The following is a 25,055-nucleotide window of genomic DNA, read 5'->3' on the forward strand; positions in this document are numbered from 1 at the left end:
GAGGCACAAGTAAAACTGGGAAAATCTGAATAAGATCAACAGATGGTATCAATGTCAATGTCTTGGTTGTGAAAATTATGCTATAGTTTTGCCAAATGTTACCATCGGGGGAAGCTGGGCACAGTGTACAGCGCTCTCTCTGTCTCATTTCTTACAACTATATGTGCACGTACAATATCTCATTAAAAATTTCAATTAAAAAAAGGTATTAAATCCTCTTGTAGCCAGCCAAAAGGAGGCTATGGGGAGAAAGGACATATGGATTAAGAAGGTAAATAATAAATTGAAAAATGAAAATACTTATTAAATGTTAACTGCATAATAGGTACTGTGCTGAGCATTTAATCCGTACAACACTCTGTGAGGTGGTGGTGGTTGTTATTATTATTGTTATTATTTTGTTTTAGATGAGGAAACTGGGGCTGGGAGAGCTTAAGTAGTTTTTCCCAGGGCACAGAGTCAGAAAGCAGTAGGGCAGGAACCAAACTCAGGTCCAGAGCTCACCACACTATACAAAGAATGAGGACAAGCATGCTGTTTCTCTGGAAGGAGAAATCATAGTTAGGGATGAGGAAAGTGCTTCAGGGGAAGTACAATTTGAAGGACCTGCACCTTGGCCTTGAAGGAGTAGGTGAGCTGAGCTAGCAACAAGCTGAGTGATGGCGTTCCAGACCAGAAGATGGAAAACACATTCTGAGAAAAGTCTTCCTTTTCCAGGTAAGGTAGCCAGCGTGTACGTTCCCTCTCAGAGGTAAACAGAAGCAATATTGTGGAAGGTCTTGAATGCTAGGGGGATGTGGTAAGATCTTCCTGGATCTAGTTAGCAATTTGTGAGAGCTGATAAGCCACCAACAAGGCCAAGGTTGCATCTGAATTACCAGCATTCACAAGGAAGCCGAATGCAAAGTGTGGTCAGTTTAGCATAAACCAATCCATCCCCAGGGCCAGAAGAGCAATGGGTAGCAATTTCCTAGTAGAAAGGTGGTATATGAGGGGAACCAAGGAATGTACTTATGACAATGAAGGCCATAAAGTAGTTGAGACCAATGAATATTAGAATCATACATGACTATACCTGGAATTTGCAGCAAAAGCAGTTCTAAGAGGGAAGTTTATAGCAATACAATCTTACCTCAGGAAACAGAAGTCTCAAACAACCTAGCCTTACACCTAAAGCAGCTAGAGAAAGAAGAACAAACAAAACCTAAAGTTAGTAGAAGGAAAGGAATCATAAAGATCAGAGCAGAAATAAATAAAATAGAGATGAAGAAAACAATAGCAAAGACGAGTGAAACTAAAAGCTGGTTCTTTGAGGAGATAAACAAAATTGACAAACCTTTAGCCAGACTCATCAAGAAAAAAAGGGAGAGGACTCAATCTAGTTATCTAGTACCATCTGGCTATTTACTCATTCAATTATTGAGTGCCTATTACGTGACCAGTACTATTCCAAGGACTTGGGACATTGCAGTGAACAAAACAGTGACCAAACTCACTACCATCATGGAGCTCACCCTTTATGCTGATTCCTGGTCAGGAAGATTCTTAACTATCAGAACCTAAGAATACATTTCCATACCGTACACTTGAGTTCCCATGATCCCAGAGAGCAATGCAAATCTCTCTGGGGTGAAGCTGGGCAGCTATGCAGAAGGACAGACACAGTACTTCTGATTTAAGAGTGAGGATGATCTTACCCCAGGGTGGCTACAAGGAAACTTAAGAGGGGCAGACTGGCCGGCCCTGCCTCTGAGTTGGATCAAGAAAGCAAGATCAGAACCAAGGTGAACGATTGGCAGTGTGACCCTTGAAGATGATTCAAGTTAGCCTGGGGTACCCTTTCTGTTTTCCACTCCCAAACTGGGATTAATTTAGGAATCTTCCATAAATGTAGAGCAACTGGGGGCTTTTCAGTCTTAGCCTGGGTAAGTACTATCTCGAGACAAATCAGAACAAGATGGCTTTGCCTTGTTAGAGTGGGAAAGGAAGACAGCAAGTAAGGACTCCTGGATTCAGTTTAGTCTACACGTTTGCCTTGTTCTTGTAACGTAGAATTAGAGATACGGAATTTTTCTCAGCATGCTAAAAGCAATACACAGATGAAGAGAAAATACTAAAAGATAAGATGCTGGTCACTGTTTCTACTGCTAGTCACCTTCAAGGAAGTGAATCAGGCAAGAGTCAGGAGAGGGCAAATTTACTAATGTTACCTTCAACCAAGGATTTTTAACCAATTTTAAGTTCCCACGCGCCTCAGATATCTGAGAATAAATATTTTAAATGTCTTTTGACTTAGTTATGGAAGGATTCACCAATCTTGGGCTGGCTTTTTTTTTCTTTAGCAATATTATAAAAAATTTGATTTAGTTCCCAATGACCCCCTAATGCTTTGGTGTCACATTTGCAATGATATTTAGCCATTTCCTGTAAATGTGGCTATGCTGCGTACATGTGTAAGAAATACAGACATCTCCTACAGTTAGAGAGTAACTTTTTGCATGGGTAAAAGAAATCTGCACTCACTATGCCACTATACCTGTGGCAGAACGTTCCTGCTTTAGTTAAGGGTCAATAAATGCCACAGGTACAGAGATCCTATTTCTAACTTGGGGCTACACGGAACTATTTAATATATAGCTTCTACTCACATTGTCCCTTGAGTGAGAGGTCGACTCTGCTACTGAGAACAGCAGAGTGAGAAATGGCCCCTCTATCTGCAGAATGCAAGCTTTCTAAAAATTCATGTTCAGTGTCCTGAGATAATTGCCTTGGTCATGTGTGAAACCACAGATGGGACCTTGAGCTGATAGCTGGCAAGGTAGGTGTGCATCCATGAATGTGTGACTGTGTGAGCAAGAGTCCCATTAGAAGCTTGGCAGAGACAAGAGTGTCCCATGGACCGCCCCTTCTATTTCACTGCGTTGCCAGGAAACAAGTGAGCTTCCTGGTCCCCAGGGCTCTCCATCTCAGAATTCAGAATGACAAAGGGGGCTCCTTCCTTGAGCGCCTCTCAACTTTGTCAGCTGAGGGAGCTAGGCATGGCCTCCCACAGTGATGGGTCTAAAACTAACATTGTCAGTAGCCCCCTCTCCTTCACTTACTTTTTTTGGGCCACTTTGCTCCCCACTTCCCCTTGCTCCACACTCAACCTTTAATAATTGAAGCAATTTGCCCAGTGAAACGCTCAACATGGATAAACAACTGTGAAAAGGCACTTAGCTGAGTCAGGAAGAGCATTTTATGAGTAGAAAGGGAAATGCTATATTTATTGACATGGAAAAATTTACATTATAACTTAATTTTGTATTACTTTTTGGCCAAACCGCCTCCATAAACTCCTCTTGGGCATGAATCTGTGGTCAAACAACTAAAAAGGATAAAGCTGGCACTCCTGCAAAGAAGTAAAGTATAAATGTGACCTTTATACGGCTAATTTGGCCCGTGGAACAGAACAATTTGCTCAGGAAAAAACTACCCTGGATCTGGAGACTTTTAGGCTATTTTATCACTGGGTCTTTAGAAATCAATATATTAAATTTTTACTTTTTCACAAAGGGAGTTCAATAACTTTGAATGCATTTGGGAATACTTAATTTTCTTTGGAGTATATCTAGGCTTCTATAAAAACAATACTAGGTCCCAACCACAAAGTTGGGAGAAGGGAGAACAGAGGCTGAGTAAAAATAATTGATAAATAACTTTTCTTAGGTATTTATTTCCAAAAACCAAATCTTGGTCATAGCATAGCATCAGTTCAAAGCCCATTTGGAACCCTTTAAAATTATAAATATAATAAGTTCATATCAAGCATAACATATTTGTACATTAATTATTCCCATTTATTCAATTGCATCTTTTTCAAATACACCCCCACATCAGTAATAGAGTAAAACTTTTTTTTTTTTTTGGCTTCCTGTTGTGTTTTCTTAGCCTCTTTAATACTTTGTGGTCTAAGAAAAATAAAATAAAACAGACATTCTTTCAAAAACCTACTTTGCTTTTTGAGCACAGCAAAATCTACTTTATCTACTTTCTCCAGCATCAAGTGAATTCTGCAAATCATTTAGACACACAGAAATCTTTCATTCATACTACGAATTCTGATAAAAGCCAGCACTTACCAGTTTTCAAACTGCCCCGAAACATCACTAAAAAGAATGTTTTGGTTTTTTTTTTTTTACAAGCTACACCCAAAACATTTGCTTAAAAACTTTCTAAATAGTGACATTGCCTGGTAAAACACACGCAGTAGACAAAATATCAAATTTCTTTTTCCAGCTGTCCAGAATCCTATTAGTGCCTCTTACTTCTATCTGTCTTTTGCTATAATTAGGATGGCTTAGGGTTTATCTGGCCCTTTTTTCAAAACCAGATTTCCTTCCCAGCAGCAGCCCCTGTCATTCACAAGTACCCTGATGGTACTGGAAGAACCATTTTGATGTACATTGTGGAACAGCAATTGTGAATGTGAAGGGAAGGGACATACACACACGTGCGCACGCACAAATACATTTTAGCTTATAATTTTTTAAAAGAGGAGTCTTACCTGAAGATGATCACTCCAGTCTGGAATCCTGCTTGTTTCAAGTACGTTTTTAACCCACACTCCTTCTCCCTGCAAGTCCAAGCTCCCTCCTTTGGAGAGTGAGCCTGGTGGAGTCTGCAGGATGTTTGCTTCTTGCTCTGCTTGGGTTGGAGTAGCACAGCCTCCTGCATGGAGCTGGGAATTCAAACCAGTTGCTTCTGCTTTGGCATGGGAACTCTCTCTCTTGTCACTTGGGGTTAGTGGGTGCTTCACAGGTCCTCTGGGATACAGGCGATTCAGGGGGGCTTCTGTTGCCCCTTCTTCCAGGTTGGGGTTCAGCTTCTTGGCTTTTCCCTTAATCCCCGGTCGCCTCGCCCTGGCAGGTTTCTCTGAGCCCCTCCGGCTCAATAAGTCTTTCCCCCCTACTCTTTTCTCAGCCACAGTCTCCAAACACTGGTTCATCCCTGATTTTCCTAACTCACCAGATAAGTGCTTCCTCTCTCTCTCTGTTACTGCTTTATCCATGTTTAGCAGATTGTCACTGGCAAATTCCTTTCCTGCCTGGTGGCCGTCTCTGGTTTCCCCTTGAATTCCTGGATAGTCATCTTCAGCAGCTTCAGGGGCAGTGGGTGGTTTATATCTCCCCTGGTCTGTCACCACAGACGTTCCATCCTGGTGAGGTCCCACAGGCAGGGTCATCCCTGTCTGCGGGGATGAGGCACTGTGCATGGAGGCTAGGCTGCTCCGTACCTCCACTTCTTGGGATGGTGAGTGATAACCACAGAGGCCAGCGGTGGCAGCCATAGGCCCGGTGTCATCCGACACCAGAGGCTCACAACCCATTTCACTGAGGAAACGCTCACATCCACCCAGGCAACACTCACTGAATTCCATCTCTTCGTCATCGCTTTCTAATAAAAAAACACGCTCAGTCCCCTGCAGGTCCCTTTGCCAAATTGCATTAGAGTGATCTGTCATGACGTCGGAACATTCCAGATACTCCAGGTCATTGTCTGAAAACTCCTCGGCGTAGGTTAGGGTTCTCTCTGAGCAGAGTTCATAATCACTGTCAAAGTCTGTGCTGGAAGGCGGGCGGCTGACAGGCTTGTTGCCCGTGGCCCTGTCACCTGGGGAAGTGGATGAGGCTACCTCCATCAGCGGCAGGCTAAAGCTGCTGGATTTCTGTACTGTGGCATTTTGATGACTAGAGTTGAAGACTTCTTCATTAGGGCCATTAGTGTCTAAGGCACCATCCATTAACCTTGATAGTTCGGAATGCACTGTCCTGTGGCCACACACATCTGGTTTATCGGGAATATTACTTGAATTAGAACAAAGCAACCCCTCTGCAATGTCCTCTGTGTTATCGGGATCACGAGCCTCTTCAGTTTGCCTCATGTCTTTAACATCCAAGGGATTTTCAGAACTGGATGTACCAAGGTCATTATCAGCCAATAGCTGGAGTGAACGCGCACCATTGAATTTGGAGGAGGCGGAGTCAGCTGCTGTGGGAGGACCCGAGGCGATACTTTCTTCTTCCTTATAGGATGCTCTTTCTCATCAATTTGATGTGTGCTTTCCTGCTCACAGGTCTCACGTTTGCAAACTGTGTTCCTGTCATCTTTCGGGTTAAGAGAGAGCTGTTGATTCTCTGATGGACACTCCGCTTCCGTGGATTGAAGCTCCACTTCAATGGATCTTCACTGCAGAGCCGCAGATCAACCCCGAACAGTTTTTAGCAGGGATTTGATAAATAGCAGCGTCATTTTGGGTACCGCTAGGATGAAGAGAAGACACAGGTAAGTTTGCATGCCTACATTTCTTGCCTCATGGCACACACAGAAAATGACCATGGTTTTCCTGCACACTCAAGGAGATCTGTGGTTCCCCTAGGAAGGGGTTTGTGGTCAGAGGCAACTGGCTGAGATGCTCAGCAGTTTCCCTTAAGACTCTTCACGATCTTACCCCAAACTGAAAATGCTATGAATTACTCAGATGAATGGAGAAACGTTTTATATTCTAGTTTCGTCTTCTCTCCTTTTATTTTAAGTCATTCTATGTTATGGGAGTTTGAAAAAGCATTACTTTCTGGAGTAAGGTATTATACACAAATAACTAAAGTACTCTGACTCCTGTAGTGGAGTAGTATAAGCAGTAACTCTTTTTAAGACCATGCTAAGAAGGCATGGTTCTTGCCAGGAGGCTGTATAGATGATACCATACTAGGACTTGTGTATGAAACATTTCCTCTTTAATTTAACATGATTCTAAAGCCTAAATCACAGCCATGAACCCCTCTGGTTGGAAACCAATGTCCCCATGCCATCCTGACCAAGACCCGCCAGGTGTTTGGCTTTGGCCCAGCAGGGAAGAAACCGAACCCTGGATCCCACCAAGCCTGCTCTCCCTCCCTGCTCCACGAGGGATGGTGCTCGGTGGCTCCTCCCTTTCTTGACTGGAGCCACATGGAGCCTGGAGCCTGACCTGCTTTGCTGACCTTTACCATTAAGACCCTTATCCAGGCTCTGCAGTCCCAATAAAAACTTGTTATACTTGCTTTATATTTGCGTTCTTATTTATCTCACTTGACCTCATTGTAATTGTAACACTGCTGATCTCACGCTGTGTATTATCCAGCTCAGAGGCAACCACTTTCAGAAGGCAGGAGCTGAGGGTCTGGCTCAGACTTAGAGATGATGCTCAGATCTTTACTGACTGGTGCACGTAAAAGATGCATAAATATCTAACCCAGGAGGGTCAGTGTTAGACGCTTACAGCTACGGGACACCGTCTTCCTTATCCTCTCTCTTCCTTACTGGAGGGACCTCATTGTCTCCTGAGCTCATGTGCTCGCAAGCCCTCAGTCGTTGGGTGCCTGCTCACATAGGCCTCATTTTCAGAAATCAGAGACCGATTCCAATTTTATTAATACCTTGTTTCTTTTGGTAACTTGGTTCCCAAGTAGAAGACATTCAGGGGTGGCCGAGGTTGGCCAAGCCTGACCCAAAGCTAATCTCTGGATTTGCCCTGACCAACAGCCTGGGGAGACTAAAATTTAGGGCAAATTTCCAGGGGAAACAGTACCTGCTCCTGTCTATTTCACAAAGTTATTCTGAGGTTCAAATGAAAAAAAAAAATCAATGTGAAGGGACTTTGTAAAGCAGAAATTTTATGCCACATGTACTCTGTAAGAATGTAAAAGTGATAAAATGATAATTACGTGATGTGAGAGAGGTATTAGCTAACGCTACTATGGCAGTCATATTGCAATATAAACGTATCAAATCAATATATTGTACACCTTCAACTTACACAGCGTTGTAGGTCAAATATAACTTAATTAAAAAAAAAAAAAAAGGATGAGTCAGTGCTAAGATCAGGTTATCGCTGGTTCTCAAGAAGTATGCAGAAGAATTATCAGGGAACTCCATTCAAAATTCTTGAATCAGAATCTGAGTAAAGGGCCTAAGAATTTACTTTTCAAGTTCCCAGATGCATTCTGCTACAAACTGTCCTTGATCCACCCTTGGAGACACCCTCATCCTCATCACCATTAATTAGGCTTAGGTCTCTTCATTTAAAGCTGAGGGAGGCATGAAGAGAAAATGACTTTTGCATGAGTTTCACATTGCCCACGTCATTCCCTTTCTGCCTCTTTTTGATTAGCTCTTGGAGATCTGGCCTCAGTCGAGAGCTTACAAGGGGTGTGAAACAGCACCATGGGCTACTAGAAAATCCCAAGTAATTGTGACTTCCTGATTTATCCAGGCCATGATCCCTCTGCTGGACAAACCAGTTATCCTGAAGGTACTATAACTTGCGTGGGAAGAAGGAAAAGGAAGAGAGGAAAATAAGACCAAGAGGCACAAAGGACCAGGTAAGAAAGCAATAAAGGAGGAAATAGAGATGATTCTCTAGAATCAAAGAGGGAAAACAAAACAAAGTTGAGAAAAATATGGAGAAGATAAATGAATTAAATATACTTAACTTCTGAATGACTAGATTAACAGATCGGGAAATGTTATGATTTAGTAATGTGGGACTTTATGGAACGTGTGTTTTAGCGGATATAAGATTTACAAGTCATCCTGAGTACATTAAAGAGGAAAAGGGGGCTTCCCTGGTGGCGCAGTGGTTCAGAGTCCGCCTGCCGATGCAGGGGACGCGGGTTCGTGCCCCCGGTCCGGGAAGATCCCACATGCCGCGGAGCGGCTGGGCCCGTGAGTCATGGCCGCTGAGCCGGCGCGTCCGGAGCCTGTGCTCCGCAACGGGAGAGGCCACAACAGTGAGAGGCCCGTGTACCGCAAAAAAAAAAAAAAAAAAAAAAGAGGAAAAGGAACTGGATTAAGTATAATTAACTTCTCACTGGCTAATAAGTGCCTTTGAGAGAGTTATGGTTTGCGGTTGGCATGCCCTAGTAATTATCTCTAAACATCCTAACAAGGAGGTGGAGAAAATCGGGCAAGGAACCCAGCCTTTGCTGAATACCTCCTCTATTATACAGTGTGCTAGCTGCTCCCTGTCTGCAAAACTGAGGCTCCAAGGAGCCATTTCCCCAAAGTGACAAAGTAGGTAAGTGGTGGAGCTCGGATAGGAAACCAGAGGCTCTGACTCTGTTGCTTGGCTCTGTGAATCCTGTTAGAAAACGGACATTCAGAGAAGGGAAATGATAGCGTGTAGAGAGAGATCATATTTGCAAATAAAATCTTTCTAAGTTTTCATCTTGATGGGTCAACTGACAACAAGAGTATGAACCAATATGATGGTAAGAGCTGAAGAAGGGTCAGGGAGATGGGGGAGACATCATGTCCAGCCCTCAAATGACTAAAAATCTACCGGGGGGAGATACTGCAAATTCCTCAGAGGATTTTGTGGGTCAGTTCTGTGCCAAGCTGTATGGTGCGGTCCAGGAGGACAAAGGGAGTTCAAAAAAGGGACTTCAGTGGTACCTGCTGAAATGGTATGAACGTAGCATCGGGGGTTTAGAATCTTTGCAAGATGCTGGCAGAGTGTGCCCCACAGTGATTTGACAGGAATGCAAAACCATCCTGGAAGAATTTCCCTGAACAATTAATTGCATTCTCTCCTTGCATACCTTTCCTTTTGCCTGAAGGAGACAGCAGCCTTCTTCCACTTTGCTGTGAAAATCTTGCCTGAATACTCTAGGTTCTTTCTAAGTTAAACATTTCCATATCAGAGAAAAAGGGATGCATGTGACCTTAAGTAGATGGAGCTTCTTCTGAGCTTGAACCGTCTGGAATTAGCCTAAACCAGAGGTTCTCAAACATTTTGGCAGCAGGACCCCTTCAAACCCTCAAAAATAATTGAACGCTCAAAGAACGTTTGTTTATGGAGGTTATATCCATCAATGTTGACCATATTAAAATTAAAACTGAGAAAAATCAAAAACATTCGTTTATCCCTTCAAAAATAACAAAAATTAACGCATTACATGTTTGCATAAATAACATATTTTTATGAAAAATACCCATATTTTTCCAAAACAAAGTAAAATTGGAAGAGTGGTATTGCTTTACATTTTTTCATGTGGCTTAATAGAAAACAGCTGGAGTTTTGTATCTGCTTCTGTTTTCAATGTGATACACCACATTGTTTGGGTTGAAGTGTATGAGGAAACTCTGTCCTCACACAGATATGTAGTTGGAAAAGGAAGCAGTATTTTAATGGTCTTTTCATATGATTGCAGATAACCTCTTTGATACTGCACAAAGATTAGTTGCAATGTGGAATCTGAAACCATACCAGTTGAATTTTTCATACTTGTTACATAGGATCCATTGGTCTGCACTGTATTTTACATACATCTCTAACCCATGTATGATTTTGTAACATCACGTATTAGTCATTTGGAAAAAGTTGGTTCATAACATCTCCAAATATTAATATGGTTCAATATACAATATGTTTAAGATTCCCATTCCTTAATATTACTACTGATTGTATAAGGACAATTTTGAACTACTGGGAAACTATCAAGCTTATAACGAAGGATACAAGTTTTCCAAATTTCTAAATTAAGAAAATAATATAAATATTCACTTATCATAATGACGTAAGTCAATTCTGTGCTAAATGGCATGGTAGAGGTGGAAGATGGAGGGCATCAGCAAAAACTGTGAAATAAGGACGCCTGGAAGTTTCCTCCTTTATAAAAGCAACAAGAACACGGGCGAAATTTGTCTGAATCAACTTTTTCAGAGCTCTAAACGTCGGCCAAAGGCCATGTAGGTAGCATTTATTCAACAAAAAATGGCTGAATCTCAGTAAGAACAGTGAGTTTTTTGCAGTTTAACTTGCCCTAGTCCTCTCCCCCCATCCCTAGTTCCATGGTAGTCTTGGGAACCAAGAGCCCACAATCACAGTGAAAATTAGCAGCCTGGCAGCCACTGAAGGAAGCAGAACGGGGCTGGAGCAACTCCAAAGCCCCATTCCCAGGGAATCATCACGATTTGACCTGTCTGGTGCTTTCCTGGAAGACCTCACTCATGAGACTGTCTTTCTGTGACCTGATTCAGAGCTCACCCAGCATGAACAATATTTTCCCTGAGGGCATTTGTCCAAAAAATTCAGAGGCGATAATTTAACATCATGGCTGCCTGCAGCAGTGGATAACAATCGTGGCAAACAATGGGCTAACCCAAACGTTGACCTGGGAAGAAGGCTGGTTTCCATCCATGCTGGGGTGGAGGTGGGGTGGCAGGAGGCGGGGAGGGGCGCTAATTCTAGAAGTTCCTTGGGATCGCACCGACTTAGGATGGTTTTGTGCCTTGTGAGCAAGTGTTATAAATGTGAGTGAGAACTAAGAGCCCAGGGCAAGTATCCATAGGACTAATAACGCTATAAAATAAGAACATGAAGACAGGGGTTGGGGAACAGAATGTAACAAGTGCAATTAAAGACATGGAATCATTTTTTTCTTTAGCTACCAGTGCAAAAGACCTATCCAAACGGATACTTTTATTTTACTTTATTTTTTTTAAACATCTTTATTGGAGTATAATTGCTTTACAATGGTGTGTTAGTTTCTGCTTTATAACAAAGTGAATCAGTTATACATACACATATATCTCCATATCCCCTCCCTCTTGAGTCTCCCTCCCACCCTCCCTATCCCACCCCTCTAGGTGGTCACAAAGCACCGAGCTGATCTCCCTGTGCTATGTGGCTGCTTCCCACTAGCTATCTGTTTTACATTTGGTAGTGTATATATGTCCATGCCACTCTCTCACTTCGTCCCACCTCACCCTTCCCCCTCCCCATGTCCTCAAGTCCATTCTCTAGTAGGTCTGTGTCTTTATTCCCATCTTGCCGGATACACTTTTAAATCCCTACACTTCAGTCACCATCATCATCACCATCACCGGCATCATCCCCTAAGGGTGTTGTGTTTTCAAATACATTATTTCACACATTTATTTATTCATGATTCCACTGGCACAAATAAAATAAGTTACTACTCCCCATGTGGACTGAAAAGCAGATTAGGCCAGCTCCTGTCGCTATTCCTTTCCCCTCTTGTCTCCTGGAGGTCATTTGCCTGCTCCCCAAAAAACTCTCCCAACAATGTTAAAATTGCTGATGCTCAAACTGTGCTATCTGGCCAGGAGCCCTGAAGACAGAGTTCATAGGAGTGGAAGCTGAAACTACTGGCTAGAGGTAAGATTTGGAATCCTCTCTGAATTTCAGATATTATTCTATTTTATTACATATTCCACCTTCCAGTGGAAGAAAACAAGATCTGGGAACAAGCAGTCTGCAGTGTCTCCCTGCCCCCTCCCTGAGCCATGCCTGGCCATGCAGCATGAAGGGGAGAGGCTGGGCTCAATAAATATTTACATGATGACATCCTCGTCCTCTATGCAGTCACAGCACCTGGTGAGGGTCATAATATATTCTGACACTAAGTGTCTGTATTTTATGACTTGCCTAACTGCTGCTATCCATTTTATAAATTGACTTATTCAGAATAACTAAAGGAATAAGCAAGCCCCTTATATGCCCCAAAGCTATATTTATTATACAGATGGAAGAATTCCAACACTAGAAACACACAGAATTTCTTGAAATTTTCCATAAGCAGCTGGACGTGTTTCAAACCTGATGAGGAGATTCCTGGTACATGTACCAATTTATTTAGTTATTTATCCGACAGATGTACTGAGCCGCACACCTGGAGAGCTGAAGGGGTCCTTTGGGCCATGCTGCTCCAGGGACTGCCTACCTCCCACCCACTCTGCCCACCGCGTCCCCTCTTTTGCTCTGTATCACAGAGTTGGCCCCTGGAGGCTGCATCTCCCCAGCTCCCAGGACCACCAGCTTTCTGCTGCATTTGACCAAAAGAAGGCAGGAGATGGGAGGGTGGGAAGACATGAGAAGCCAGCTTCAGGTGGCATTTCTAGCAGGCATTTCTACCCTCCTGTAGCTCCAGGTCCTACAGGACAGGCCCATCCGGAACTGGTAGCCCTGCCGCCTCCCTTTGTCTCTGCAGATAGGGGATGGCGGCTTCCTGCTGATGCTAATCTCTGGGGGACCTCACTGCCCAATATCAGCAGAAGTCCTTAAAAATATTAGCCAGCCAAATCCACAATATTTAGAAAAATGTATACATTCTAAACAAGTGAGGTTATCTGAGAAAAACAAGGCTGGATCAACACTCAAAAATCAATGAATATGGGGACTTCCAGATATGGCAGAGGAAGAAGTTAGTAAATCCCCTTTTCCAATAGCAACTATGAAACTGGACAAAACTGTCAAAAACCATATTAGGTTCAAGAAATTGATCAAAAGGAAAACAAATGCAAAACAAATTTGCAGCTAGGGATTTTAGCTGCAAATTCCCCTAATAAAAATGAACAGGGGCTTCCCTGGTGGCGCAGTGGTTCAGAGTCCGCCTGGCGATGCAGGGGACACAGGTTCGTGCCCCAGTCCGGGAGGATCCCACATGCTGCGGAGCAGCTGGGCCCGTGAGCCATGGCTGCTGAGCCTGCACGTCCGGAGGCTGTGCTCTGCAATGGGAGAGGCCACAGCAGTGACAGGCCCACGTACCCAAAAAAAAAAAAAAAAAAAAAATGAACAGTATTATAAGATCTCTGTCTTCACTATACTACACCACTACTAGCACACACACACACACAGATTATGACCATAAGAACAGACAAATAGCTGGAACAGACTAGCAACCAGAAATAGCGTGAAGGATATGGGAATATATCCGCCTGTTTGGCTCCATCACCTGTGTAACCCTGCATTTAATGCTTGGTTGCTATCTTTCTGGTTAGACCCTGACTGATACAGAGATGATTTATTTTACAGATTTTGGAACTGAGGTCCAAAGAAGACGCGACTCTCTTAAGTTACACAACTAAAAAAAAGAAGAAATATCTCCCACGTGTAAGGCACTGAGTTAGCTGCTGTATGGAAGATAAAGTTGTTAAATTCCTACGCCCGCCTCAGGAGCTCCCCACCCAATAAGGGAAACGAGGTGTCTATATAAGCAGCTCCAGTACAGGACAGTACGTGCTAACCATTAAAAATCAGACCAATTATAGAAATTTGGGGGTAGGGGGCTGGCACATGAAAATGGTGTCCTGGGAACTTGAAAGCTGAAGCAGGTCTAGGAAATACACAGTAGGATTCTGGCAGGAAAGCTGGTACACGCCTGAGGTTGGGAAGGGGGCTGATCACTCCGGGCAGAAGGAACGGCCAAAGGTGAGAGGAGGTGGGAAAGCTCTGGGCCCTCACAGAAAACAACAAACCATGCTTCATTTGGAAGCCGGCGGAGTGCTGAGCTGAAAGTTAGGGCAACTGCATGATTTACTGTTGAAGCAGGACGCTTTAGAGAGTGAGGAGGGATGCAATTAATATTTACGCCAAACCACAGGCAGAAAGTGGGGTGGACCCAGGCCAGTGAGGACGAAGAGTCGCCCACCAGGAGGTGGGCAGGGCCCAGAAGGTGAACGATTTTCCATCCCAGACTGAAGGGTTTGGACCTCAGGCTCCAATTCACTGGGAAGCAGATCAGCGCAGTCATTTAGGGAAGAGTGGAAATCATTCTGTGAGATGCTCACCACATTGCACAGGGTACCAGGGTGAGGAAGGTGTGCTCCCACTCTCCTGAGGCCTCTGCTAAGCAGGAACACCCCATCCTCCCATGTGTCCTGTTGGACCTACGACCACATATGCCCGGCACACTGCATGGGACTTGAAAAGGGAGAGAAAAAAATGGGTGGAAAAAGACTTGTTTCCTTCCCGGGGTGGGGGGGCTATCAATTTTGCTGAGATAAGATTTTCAGGTATTAAGCAGGGAGCAGCATGTGATTTGCAAACTCCAGTGTCATCATATTCCAAAAGGCACAGCTGAGGCAGTGAGCGCTTCTGGTGGATTGGAGGGGAGAGGTCAGGGTGGCCTGGATCTCAGGGAACGGAGCCAGGAGCGGGTAACCTGAGCCCAGAGGGGAGGATTAGACTTTGGCTACATGGGGACGAGGCGAGGGCATTCCCGGCAGATGTATCGGAGCTGGAACAAGCAGGTCGTGTGTAAGGGACAGAGAAGAAATGAGCTGTGTGGGAAGAGGGCCCTGAAGGATAGGCGCTGTGGGTTGGAAGCACAGAATTCTGCTCAGGAGAGAAGCGCCAGGGAAATTCTACTTTTCCTCTTCACTCAGGTGCAGTTCTGAGCAGATCGGGGAAGCAGGCTACCAAGTCAGTACAGTGTATAATGGGTAAGGGACAGACTTAGCGGCAAGCCTGCCTGGGTTCACATGCTGCCCGTCCACCATGTCATACTGGACAAGCTACTGAGTGGCTCAGGACAATAAATAGGCCTACGCCAGGGGGTGACACGAGGATTATGAGAGTTCACTCCTGTAAAGTGCTTAAAGCAGGACCTGGCGCACACGAAGCTCTAGATCGGTAGTTCCCAGCTCTGGCTGAACCCTAGAATCCCTTGGAGTGCTTGTAAAAAAATACCAGTGCCAGAAGATTTTTAGGGCGGTGAAACAATTCTGTATGATACTATATTGGTGGATAGATGTCACTACGCATTGTCCCAAACCCATAGGTTGTACGATGCCGAGAGTGAGCCCTGATGTAAACCCTGGACTCTGGCTGGTAACGACGTGTCGGTGGAGGCTCATCAGGTGTAACAAACATCCCAGTCCCATGGGGGACGCAGACAGCGGGAGAGTCTGCGTTGGGGACAGCGGGTAGATATGGAAACTGTGCTTTCGGCTCCATTTTGCTGTGAACCTAACACTGCTCGAAAAAATAATCTATTTAAAAGAGGGGGGCTTCCCTGGTGGCGCAGTGGTTGAGAGTTCGCCTGCCGATGCAGGGGACACGGGTTCGTGTCCCGGTCCGGGAGGATCCCACATGCCGCGAAGCGGCTGGGCCCGTGAGCCATGGCCGCTGGGCCTGCGCGTCCGGAGCCTGTGCTCCGCAACGGGAGAGGCCACAACAGTGAGAGGCCCGTATACCGCAAAAAAAATAAAAAATAAATAAAAGAGGGAAAAATATACCAGTGCCAGGCCCCCCCCCCAAAAAAAATCAATTAAGCAGCATCTCAGGGTGAAGGGCTTTGCCCTTGGTGTTTTTTAAGCCTCCCAAGTGACTGTGATGAGCAGTCAGGGCTCAGATAGCGCTGAGCTAAATGAAGTTAGCTCCGGGTACCTAGCGAAGGACGTAGGGGAGCCAGTAGGTGGATGGCAGAGGAGGGATCTCAGCCTGGCCTTGTCCGGGGAGTGGTTTCCTGGCTTCCATTTGGCACAAAAGTGCTGAGCTTCTGACAGCTTTTCTTTTTTTTTTTTTTTTTTTTTTGCAGTACGCGGGCCTCTCACTGTTGTGGGTTCTCCCGTCGCGGAGCACAGGCTCCAGACGCGCAGGCTCAGCAGCCATGGCTCACAGGCCCAGCTGCTCCGCGACATGTGGGATCTTCCCAGATCGGGGCACGAATCTGCGTCTCCTGCATCGGCAGACGGACTCTCAACCACTGCGCCACCAGGGAAGCCCTGACAGCTTTTTGAGCCTCTGGGACCAAATGCAGACCAACCAGACACTCTGAACAAGAAATGAGCTAACTGACTTCAGAAAGGAAAACATTTCATGGCCTTACTGCCAACAGGCTTAGTTAACAGACGACTGACCTCTCTTATCAAAAGAAAACTCAAGCGTAGCCGCAAACAATCCCCACGCACCTCACCAACAGGCCACCAAGCCAGCTAGGGTCCCAGAAATCTCAAGGGACATTGTGACAATACAAAGACTCCTAGATTAAACTGCAAATCCACCTGTGAAAGACATGGCCTCTTGAGAGCAGGACAGAGAACAACGTATCACTGGACATAGGCTCAGAGGACCCAGAGCTCTTTCATAAAAGCAAGTTAGCTTAGAATTCCGAAGGACTGATACTGTTAGTTTATTTAAATACCCAGCATGCTCCAAAACAAACCTCGATTTTCCCATCCAAACCCGCTTCTCATCTCAAAAACATCTGCAACTCCATTCTGCCGATTGCTCGGGCCGCACACCTTGGAGTCGGTCCTCTACTCCCCTCCAGCATCCGGTCCAGCAGCAGCATATCTGGTGCTGTCAGATGCATCCAGAGCCTGCTGGCTTCCTGCCACCTTCTCCAGGACCACCGTGGACCAAGCCCCTGCACCTTTTGTCTGAATTACCGAGTCGCTGCCTGCAGGTCTCCCCCCACTGTGCCCTGTCTACGCTATAGACAGAACATTCACCCCACAGCAGCCCAGCAGCATCCTTTTACAACGAAGCCAGAAGAGATCATTTCTCTGTTTAGAAACCCTCCTGTGTGTCTGCATCTCATTCAAAATAAGATTCAACGTGCACAGATCATGGCCTCTAAGACTCAACAGTCTTGTCTCTGGGATTCTTCTCCTACGACTGTCCCCTCCCTCAACCCTCTCCAGCCACAGGGACCTTGCACAGTCCCACCTCCGGGCTTCCTTCTGCCCTTGCTATTCCCTCTGATGAGAACACTCTTCCCCAGGTAATAATCACGCCCCCCTTCCACTCCTGCCCATCGCATCTCTGCTCCCAGCAGCTCACTGGAGAGCACTTTCCTCCCCTGACACGCCTTCCCTCCCTGGCTTTCCTTTACTGTTTGTCACCACTTTACTGGTTTTACTGGTCTGTCTCATGTGTGACTCCCCCTCTCATCCCTACTCCATGAGATTGGGGACTTCACTGTGCTGCTACCACTGTGGGCTTAAAGCCACTGCAGCAAGAGTCAACCAGCTTCCTTTGTTTTTTTTGGCCTCGCCGTGTGGCATGTGGGATCTTAGCTCCCCGACCAGGGATCGAACCCGTGCCCTCTGAAGTGGAAGCGCAGAGTCCTAACCACTGGACCGCCAGGGAATTCCCTCAACCAGCTTCCTTGAAAAAAAAAAGTGGAGATGAAATTTGATCGGAGATTTGAACAGACAGGGGAAACTGTGATTATGTGCCTGTCTACTGTTCCATCAGTTGATTTCAAACCTTCAGAAATAGAAGTTGGAGTAGTGACAGCCAAAATCCTAAATTCAGGATTCTTACAGAAGCAGAGATTGATATCACCTTGTTACACTAGCAGAGAGAGACTAAACATTGCAGTCAGTTTACCAAATGATGCCGCTTGCCTGTGTGTTTGGTCAGGACAGAACAAGAATATGGAGGCCCCTGGATTGAAAAAGAACCCTTCTCACTCCTCCCGCCTCCGAAGTGGGTAGGACTTTGTATAAACAAAAACAATGCTTTTGGAAAATTAAAATAAAAACAAACAAACAAAAAACCCCCAGGGTCTTGAACAGTACCTGGTATATTGTAGGCCCCCCATGAATTCTTGTTTTTCAAGGAAGTACACACGATCACTCCTTTTTGAGTTATACTCCAGCACGTGTGTTAGCAGATTTTGTTTTGGAGGACGGCCCTGGTAGAATGAGATGCGTGAGTGACAGGACGAGACCCCGGGGCCCTGTGGGGACATGATTCTTGGGTAATCCTAGCTTTGCTCCTAACCAGTTGTTAGAAACTTGGATCAGGGTCCCCTGATCACTCGGGTCTTGGGTGATACATAAAGTAAAGGAATTGGACTAGATCAATTGCATTTAACTAATTAAATCAGCATTTCTTGGGAGTAGCACCTGAGTATCAGTATTTTTTTAATTTTTTTATTTTTGCGGTACGCGGGCCTCTCACTGTTGTGGCCTCTCCCGTTGCGGAGCACAGGCTCCGGACGCGCAGGCTCAGCGGCCATGGCTCACGGGCCCAGCCGCTCTGCGGCATGTGGGATCTTCCCGGACCGGGGCACGAACCCGCGTCCCCTGCATCGGCAGGCGGACTCTCAACCACTGTGCCACCAGGGAAGCCCCTCAGTATTTTTTAAGAGTTCCCCAGGAGTAATGTATAGCCAGAAGCGGGGTAATCCATAGAGCAGGGCCTCTCGTGCGTTACTGTGCACACAGATCGCCTGGGATCTCGTTAAAATGCCGAATCTGATTTGCCAGTCGGGGTGAGGGCTGGAACTCTGGCATTCTAACAAGCCTCCAGGGGAAATCAACTCTGAGCGACAAGGTCTTGGAGTCGCTTCCAGCTCCATGGCTCTGCTGTTATCTATGAAGAGTGAAGGTCCCTTTATTAAATTCTCAGAAAAATAGCATCTACCACTTGACTGGTGGTTAGGGGTCCCCAGTAAACGCCCAGCAGCTGCCCCCCACCATGGAACTCAGTGGCTGTTCAGGTTGGTTTTGCTTTTTTAAAAATCTAATTGCTCGACCTAGGCAGGGGGCAACGTGCAAAACCAGACCCAAGAACTTCTCTCTCAAAAGCAGCCTTGGAGACTGTGGTCAGGGAAGAAACCCATCACAATTTAATTGCTTCTCTTTGCCTGCTGCTCTGTCGTAGGAGCCTTGGCGCTAGCTGTGAACCTCTTAGACATCTTCACCGGGCCACCTCATTGCACCTCAGCCTCGCTCCCATCTCCTGGGGCCCACTGGGTGAGCAGGCCTGGTGCTGGCAGCAGACAGGACAGCAGGGCGCTGGCACGGGGCCGGGGGGAGCAGGCCCATGCTGGGGGAAGGCTAGGCAGGGTTGGCAAGGAGGAAGCATTCCCAGCCCACTGGGGCAGCGGCCCAGGGAGTGGGGAATGACATGGCCAGAAAGGGGGCAGCCACAGAGTGACCAGAAACTCAGGCTCCCTGCAGCTTAATGGGTGACAAGGAGCCACTGACATGGTGGCCTTGGCCTACAGCTCCTGCAGGAGGACTTTTAACATTATTCCCCACCTTCCCAACCCCTTCAGCAGCACAGCCGCTACAGTGCCAGCAGGCTGACCACCAAGAAGCCACCATAATTCAGATCCTTCCCCCGGGGTTCAGATGGCTGTCCGGAGAATGGCTCTATGGGGGAGGAGAAATTAAACTGACAAGCACAGATGAACAGGAGCAACATATACGAAGTCCATTGAATTTGTACATGTACGTGGAGCCTTCACAAGAGAATGAAGACCCAAAGAAGTGACCAGAGTAGGAAGCTTTTAGACCTTTTAGACGCAGAAACAATAAATTTGTGAAGAACTGACAAGACGAAGGGTTTGGGCTGTGGGTGGTAAATGGTGAAGAGGTAACAGGAAGAGAAGGGGGAGTTTAACAAGGTTTGTTTGTACAGAGTTCTTGGCTCCAGTTTCCCCATCTCAAGGCCTTCCCTCCTCCTGGTACAGGGGACACACCTTTCACAGGGGAGTTTTAGGACCTGTTTCAGGGAAGAAAGGCGAGGGGAGAAGGTCAGAGTGATCCTCCTGCTTCTTCCATTTAAAAAAATTCCCTCAACTTAAGATCTTCCATATGCCAAGGTACCATATTTGGGGGTAGCGTGTCCTGAACCCCAGCAGCTCTTTCCTCTCCCCTCAGATCAGGACTCAGTAAAGAATATAACAAAAGCACTATATGCATTGCCTAATTCAACCCACAACTCTTTATCGAATTCCTGTTGAGAGGGCGCTGGCCACTGGAGGTCCAGCAGGGAACAGATCAGACAAGTTTCTGCTCCCATGGAACTTACCTTCCAGTTGGGGGAAACTCACGACAAAGAAAAATACAAATAAATATATACCATGCCAGGAAATAACCCAAGTGTCCATCAACGGAATAACAATTCTGCTAGATCCAAACCATGAAACTGAGAAACACTGCTCAGCCATAAAAGAAATGAAGCACTGACACACCAAATGACACAGATTATTCTCAAAATAATTATGTGGAAGTGAAAGAAGCCAGCTACAAAAGAGTACATGCTCCACGATCTCATATATATCCAAACTCTAGAAAAGACAAACTAGTCTCCAGTGACCAAAAGCAGATCAGTTGTTGTGTGAGGATGGGTAGACAGAGAGGGCAGGAAAGTGGGGTTGCAAAGGGGCATCGAGAGATCTTTTGAGGGGACAGATGTGTCCACTCTCTTGGTGGCGGTGATGGTTCCATGTGTGTGTGCACGTGTCAAAGCTCACCGAATTGAACACTTTAAATGCAGAGAGTTCACTGTATATCCAACATACCTACGCAAAGCTGTTAAAAGTGTGTGTGTACACATACATACATTATGTCACATGCTACATGAAAAGGAAAGCAAGATAAGGAAGGCAGGGTACGCTGGGGGCAGGCAGGGAGTGCTATTTTGTTTCGTTTTGTTTTTTTTTTTGGCTGTGTTGGTCTTCGTCGCTGCACGCGGGCTTTATCTAGTTGTGGCGAGCGGGGGCTACTCTTTGTTGCAGTGCACGGGCTTCTCATTAAGGTGGCTTCTCTTGTTGCGGGGCACAGGCTCTAGGCACGCGGGCTTCAGTACTTGTGGTGCACGGGCTCAGTAGTTGTGGCTCATGGGCTCTAGAGCGCAGGCTTAATAGTTGCGGCGCTCGGGCTCAGTTGCTCCGCGGCATGTAGGATCTTCCCGGACCAGGGCTCAAACCCGTGTCCCCTGCATTGGCAGGCAGATTCTTAACCACTGCGCCACCCGGGAAGCCCGTGAGTGCTATTTTTTCTGACCAGATGGCTGGTCAGAGAAGGTCTCAGTGATCAGGTGATTCTGAGCAGAAACCTGAAGGCAGTAAGAGAACTGGCCATGGGGTTATCTGGGGAGAGAACATTCCAGGTAGAGGGAAGAGCAAGGGAAAAGGCCCTGTGGGCCTGAGTAACACTGGAGCTCAGTAATGGCTCAGAACTGAGTTAATACTTCAAGATCTGGACTGAATCATTGCCCCAAGCTTCACATACAGTCTTGCATCTGTCCTGCCTACCTGGGTAGAGTCCATGTCTTTGGACGGAGCCTGGCTTGTTAACACCTATATAAGCAGCGGTCACACTATACCAGCTCTGGAATCTGCACTAAGATTCTCATTCAAGAATTCCAAGATCTGCTTGACCTCATCTTCTCTGAAACGGGCAGGCAGCCGGACTGCACTTTCAAACTCTTATGACTGAGAGTGACTAACTGTCACTTGTGATTTGTCAAACAAATCACAAAAGACCTCAGGGTAAAAAGAGTGAACATTTACCTGGCATTTGCTAAGTAACAGGCACTGTTCTAAAAACCTTATGTGTGTTATCTCAGGTCATCTTCCCCCAGCCTGGCAAGGTAGATACTGTTATTATTCCCACTTTACAGATATAGAAACTGAGGCAGATAGAAGCTAAGCTACATGCCCAATTAAGAGGCTGACACTTGAACCTGGGCGCTATGACTCTGGAGCCAGCCCTTGTAAGTATCTACACATGGCCTCGCAGAGTGCTGAAAATCTCTGATTCTTTTTTTTTTTAAATATATTTATTTATTTTTGGCTGTGCTGGGTCTTTGTAGCTGCGCAGTCTTTCTCTAGTTGCGGCGTGCGGGGGCTACTCTTCGTTGCGGTGCACGGTCTTCTTATTGCAGTGGCTTCTCTTGTTGCAGAGCATGTGCTCTAGGCACATGAGCTTCAGTAGTTGTGGCACGTGGGCTCAGTAGTTGTGGCTCACAGGCTCCAGAGTGCAGGTTCAGTAGTTGTGGCGCACGGGCTTCGCTGCTCTGTGGCATGTGGATCTTCCTGGACCAGGGCTCGAACCCTTGTCCCTTGCATTGGCAAACGTATTCTTAGCCACTGCACCACCAGGGAAGCCCAAATCTCTGATCCTTAACCAGTGGTCCCCCATATACCCCCACTGGCCTGGTCCAAGCCTGTCCCTGAACGTGGCTGGGACACCTTCCATATCTGGGGCAATCCTGTAGACTGAACTATGTCCCCCTAAAATTTATATGTTGAAGCCCTAACTCCCAATATGATGGTATTTGGAAACGGGGCCTTTGGGAGGTGATTAGGTGGGGCTTTCGTGACAGGATTAGTGCCTTTATGAGAAGAGACACCAGAGAGCTTGTCCTCTCTCCCCACCCCGACCCCCACTTTCTCTCTCTCACTATCTTTTCAGTCTCAGAAATGTCAGCCCATGATTCTGTGATTACAAAGTGAGACTGAACCCCAGTTGGCCCAAGAACTTCCCTCATGTTATTGGTCCTCTCTAAGTTCTCAGAAGGTGTCAATGGAATGGCCTTTCCCAAGCCATTCAGCGTGTGTCCAATTTCCAGTGACTAGTGCATCTTTCTCTGGCTGTCCCACCATCTGGGGAGGGGCTCAGGGACTGACCTGTCACCTGCCCCCAGACTAGCATAGATCTGCCCTGAGAGTCAGCACCATGGTGGGAGCAACTGCCCAAGTCTGGTCCCCAGGAAAGGATGAGCGAGCACACAGGAAAGGCTGAGTGTCCCATGGCGTGGTTCCCATCACCATCCACTCCACTGAGACACTTACCTACCAAAGTTAAAACCGGAATGTGGCGATGAGCAGCAATTATCAGCACGGACCTATCATCCTGGGGACCAAATGGGTGTTTCTTGTCACACCCTTGGGACTCACTCCAGAAATGTTCCAGGCAGTGGTCTGAGGAATGGCCACAAAGCGTATCTGCTGAATTCATTCAGGAAGAATGCCGCAGGAGCCCGTCCCAGCTCCGTGCTGGGAACACAGAGGCCTTCCTGGTGCCAGAAAGCTCTACCACTCCTCCTTAAGACTTGTGACACCTACTTAAGCTCACGGGAACACGAAGTTCACAAAATGCTTTCTGACCTTGGATGAAATGCCTTTTCCCTCTTAGCCAAGACATAGCAAGATTCAGTCATCTTTATTTCTACCCAGTGGGTCCTTGATCAAACGTGTTAATTATATTTTATCCTCCAAGAGGCAAATAGCAGAGAGGAAAAACACTGCCAAACTAAGCTACCTTTCTTTTTTTTTTAAGTTAATTTTTATTGGAGTATAGTTGCTTTACAATGTTGTGTTAGTTTCTGCTGTACAGCAAAGTGAATCAGCTATACGTCTACATATATCCCCTCCTTTTTAGATTTCCTTCCCATTTAGGTCACCACAGAGCACTGAGTAGGGTTCCCTGTGCTATACAGTAGGTTCTCATTAGTTATCTATTTTATACATAGTATCAACAGTGTATATATGTCAATCCTAATCTCCCAATTCATCCCACCCTCTTTCCCCCTTGGTATCCATACGTTTGTTCTCTACTTCTGTGTCTCTATTTCTGCATTGTGAATAAGTTCATCTGTATCATTTTTCTAGATTCCACATATAAACGATGTTACACAATATTTGTTTTTCTCTTTCTGACTTACCATGTCTCTGCAAATGGCACTATTTCATTCCTTTTTATTAAGCTACCTTTCTTACCTCTAAATTGTCTTGTTTTTAATCAGTTCCAAAATTATAGTTCAGTGTGGGGAACATGTTCAGATGGCACAAAGTAACTATTATTTATAGAGTATTTTAAATTCTTTGCATGTGTTGATTTAATCCCTGTGCCAACCCTATAGAGGAGGTACTATCTTTATCCTCATTTTGCAAGTGAGGAAGTAGAGGCCCAGAGAGGTTAAGTAACTTGCCCAAGATGACACAGCTTGTAAGAGGTAGATCTGGGATTTAAATCCAGACAACCTGGCTTCAAATCCTTGCTTTCAATGGTGGATATAATCTCCTGTCCTTTGTAAGTGAAGTTGATGGTAACACTTCTACCTTTAGCAGGATGCATGCCTTGAGGTGTTTCTTCCAGGAATGGAGATATTCTTAACGGATTCACCACTACTCATTTGCCCAGCCTCATTTACAACCAGCAACTCATGTTTTTTAGATGTTTGGGAAAGAATCTGTGTTTCCCTGGGCAGAGAAGGAGGCTGAGGGTCCCTCCAGGGGCCAAAGTCTTTGGCTCAGACAACAAGCACTTATGAACAAGCTTGCCAGCTACAAACCAGAGTGGCTTCAGGAGTGTCCCAAGACTCCTGGCGTCTGTCTGTCCATCCAGATGTGAGGAATAACTGAGAAGGCCGAGACTTCACTAAAATCACAGATTCCACCTTCTAAAAACCATCCAAACAGGGTTTGGAGTATAAACACGTATGACAAAAACATCTTCAACCCTGTGTCTGGGTTACA

General features: G+C 45.9%; 1 protein-coding gene across 3 annotated transcripts in view; it reads right to left on the reverse strand.

The window, feature by feature from the left end:
• ALPK2 (alpha kinase 2) overlaps nucleotides 1–25,055 on the reverse strand; it is a 129,360-nt gene that overhangs the window by 81,742 nt on the left and 22,563 nt on the right. Inside the window, exon 1 of one of the 3 annotated variants that reach the window (XM_027118621.1) lies at nucleotides 4,547–6,308. In XM_027118621.1, coding sequence (XP_026974422.1) covers nucleotides 4,547–5,923 — 1,377 coding nt within the window. In that variant the 5' untranslated portion in view covers nucleotides 5,924–6,308. Of the gene's footprint in view, nucleotides 1–4,546; nucleotides 6,309–25,055 lie in introns of those variants that run through there. The other 2 variants (XM_027118622.1, XM_027118623.1) reach the window with 2 other exon arrangements.

Source organism: Aethalodelphis obliquidens, unplaced genomic scaffold, assembly GCF_003676395.1.
Source record: "Aethalodelphis obliquidens isolate GAN/ISIS:26980383/991018 unplaced genomic scaffold, ASM367639v1 scaffold19, whole genome shotgun sequence".
Taxonomy (NCBI): Eukaryota; Metazoa; Chordata; class Mammalia; order Artiodactyla; family Delphinidae; genus Aethalodelphis; species Aethalodelphis obliquidens.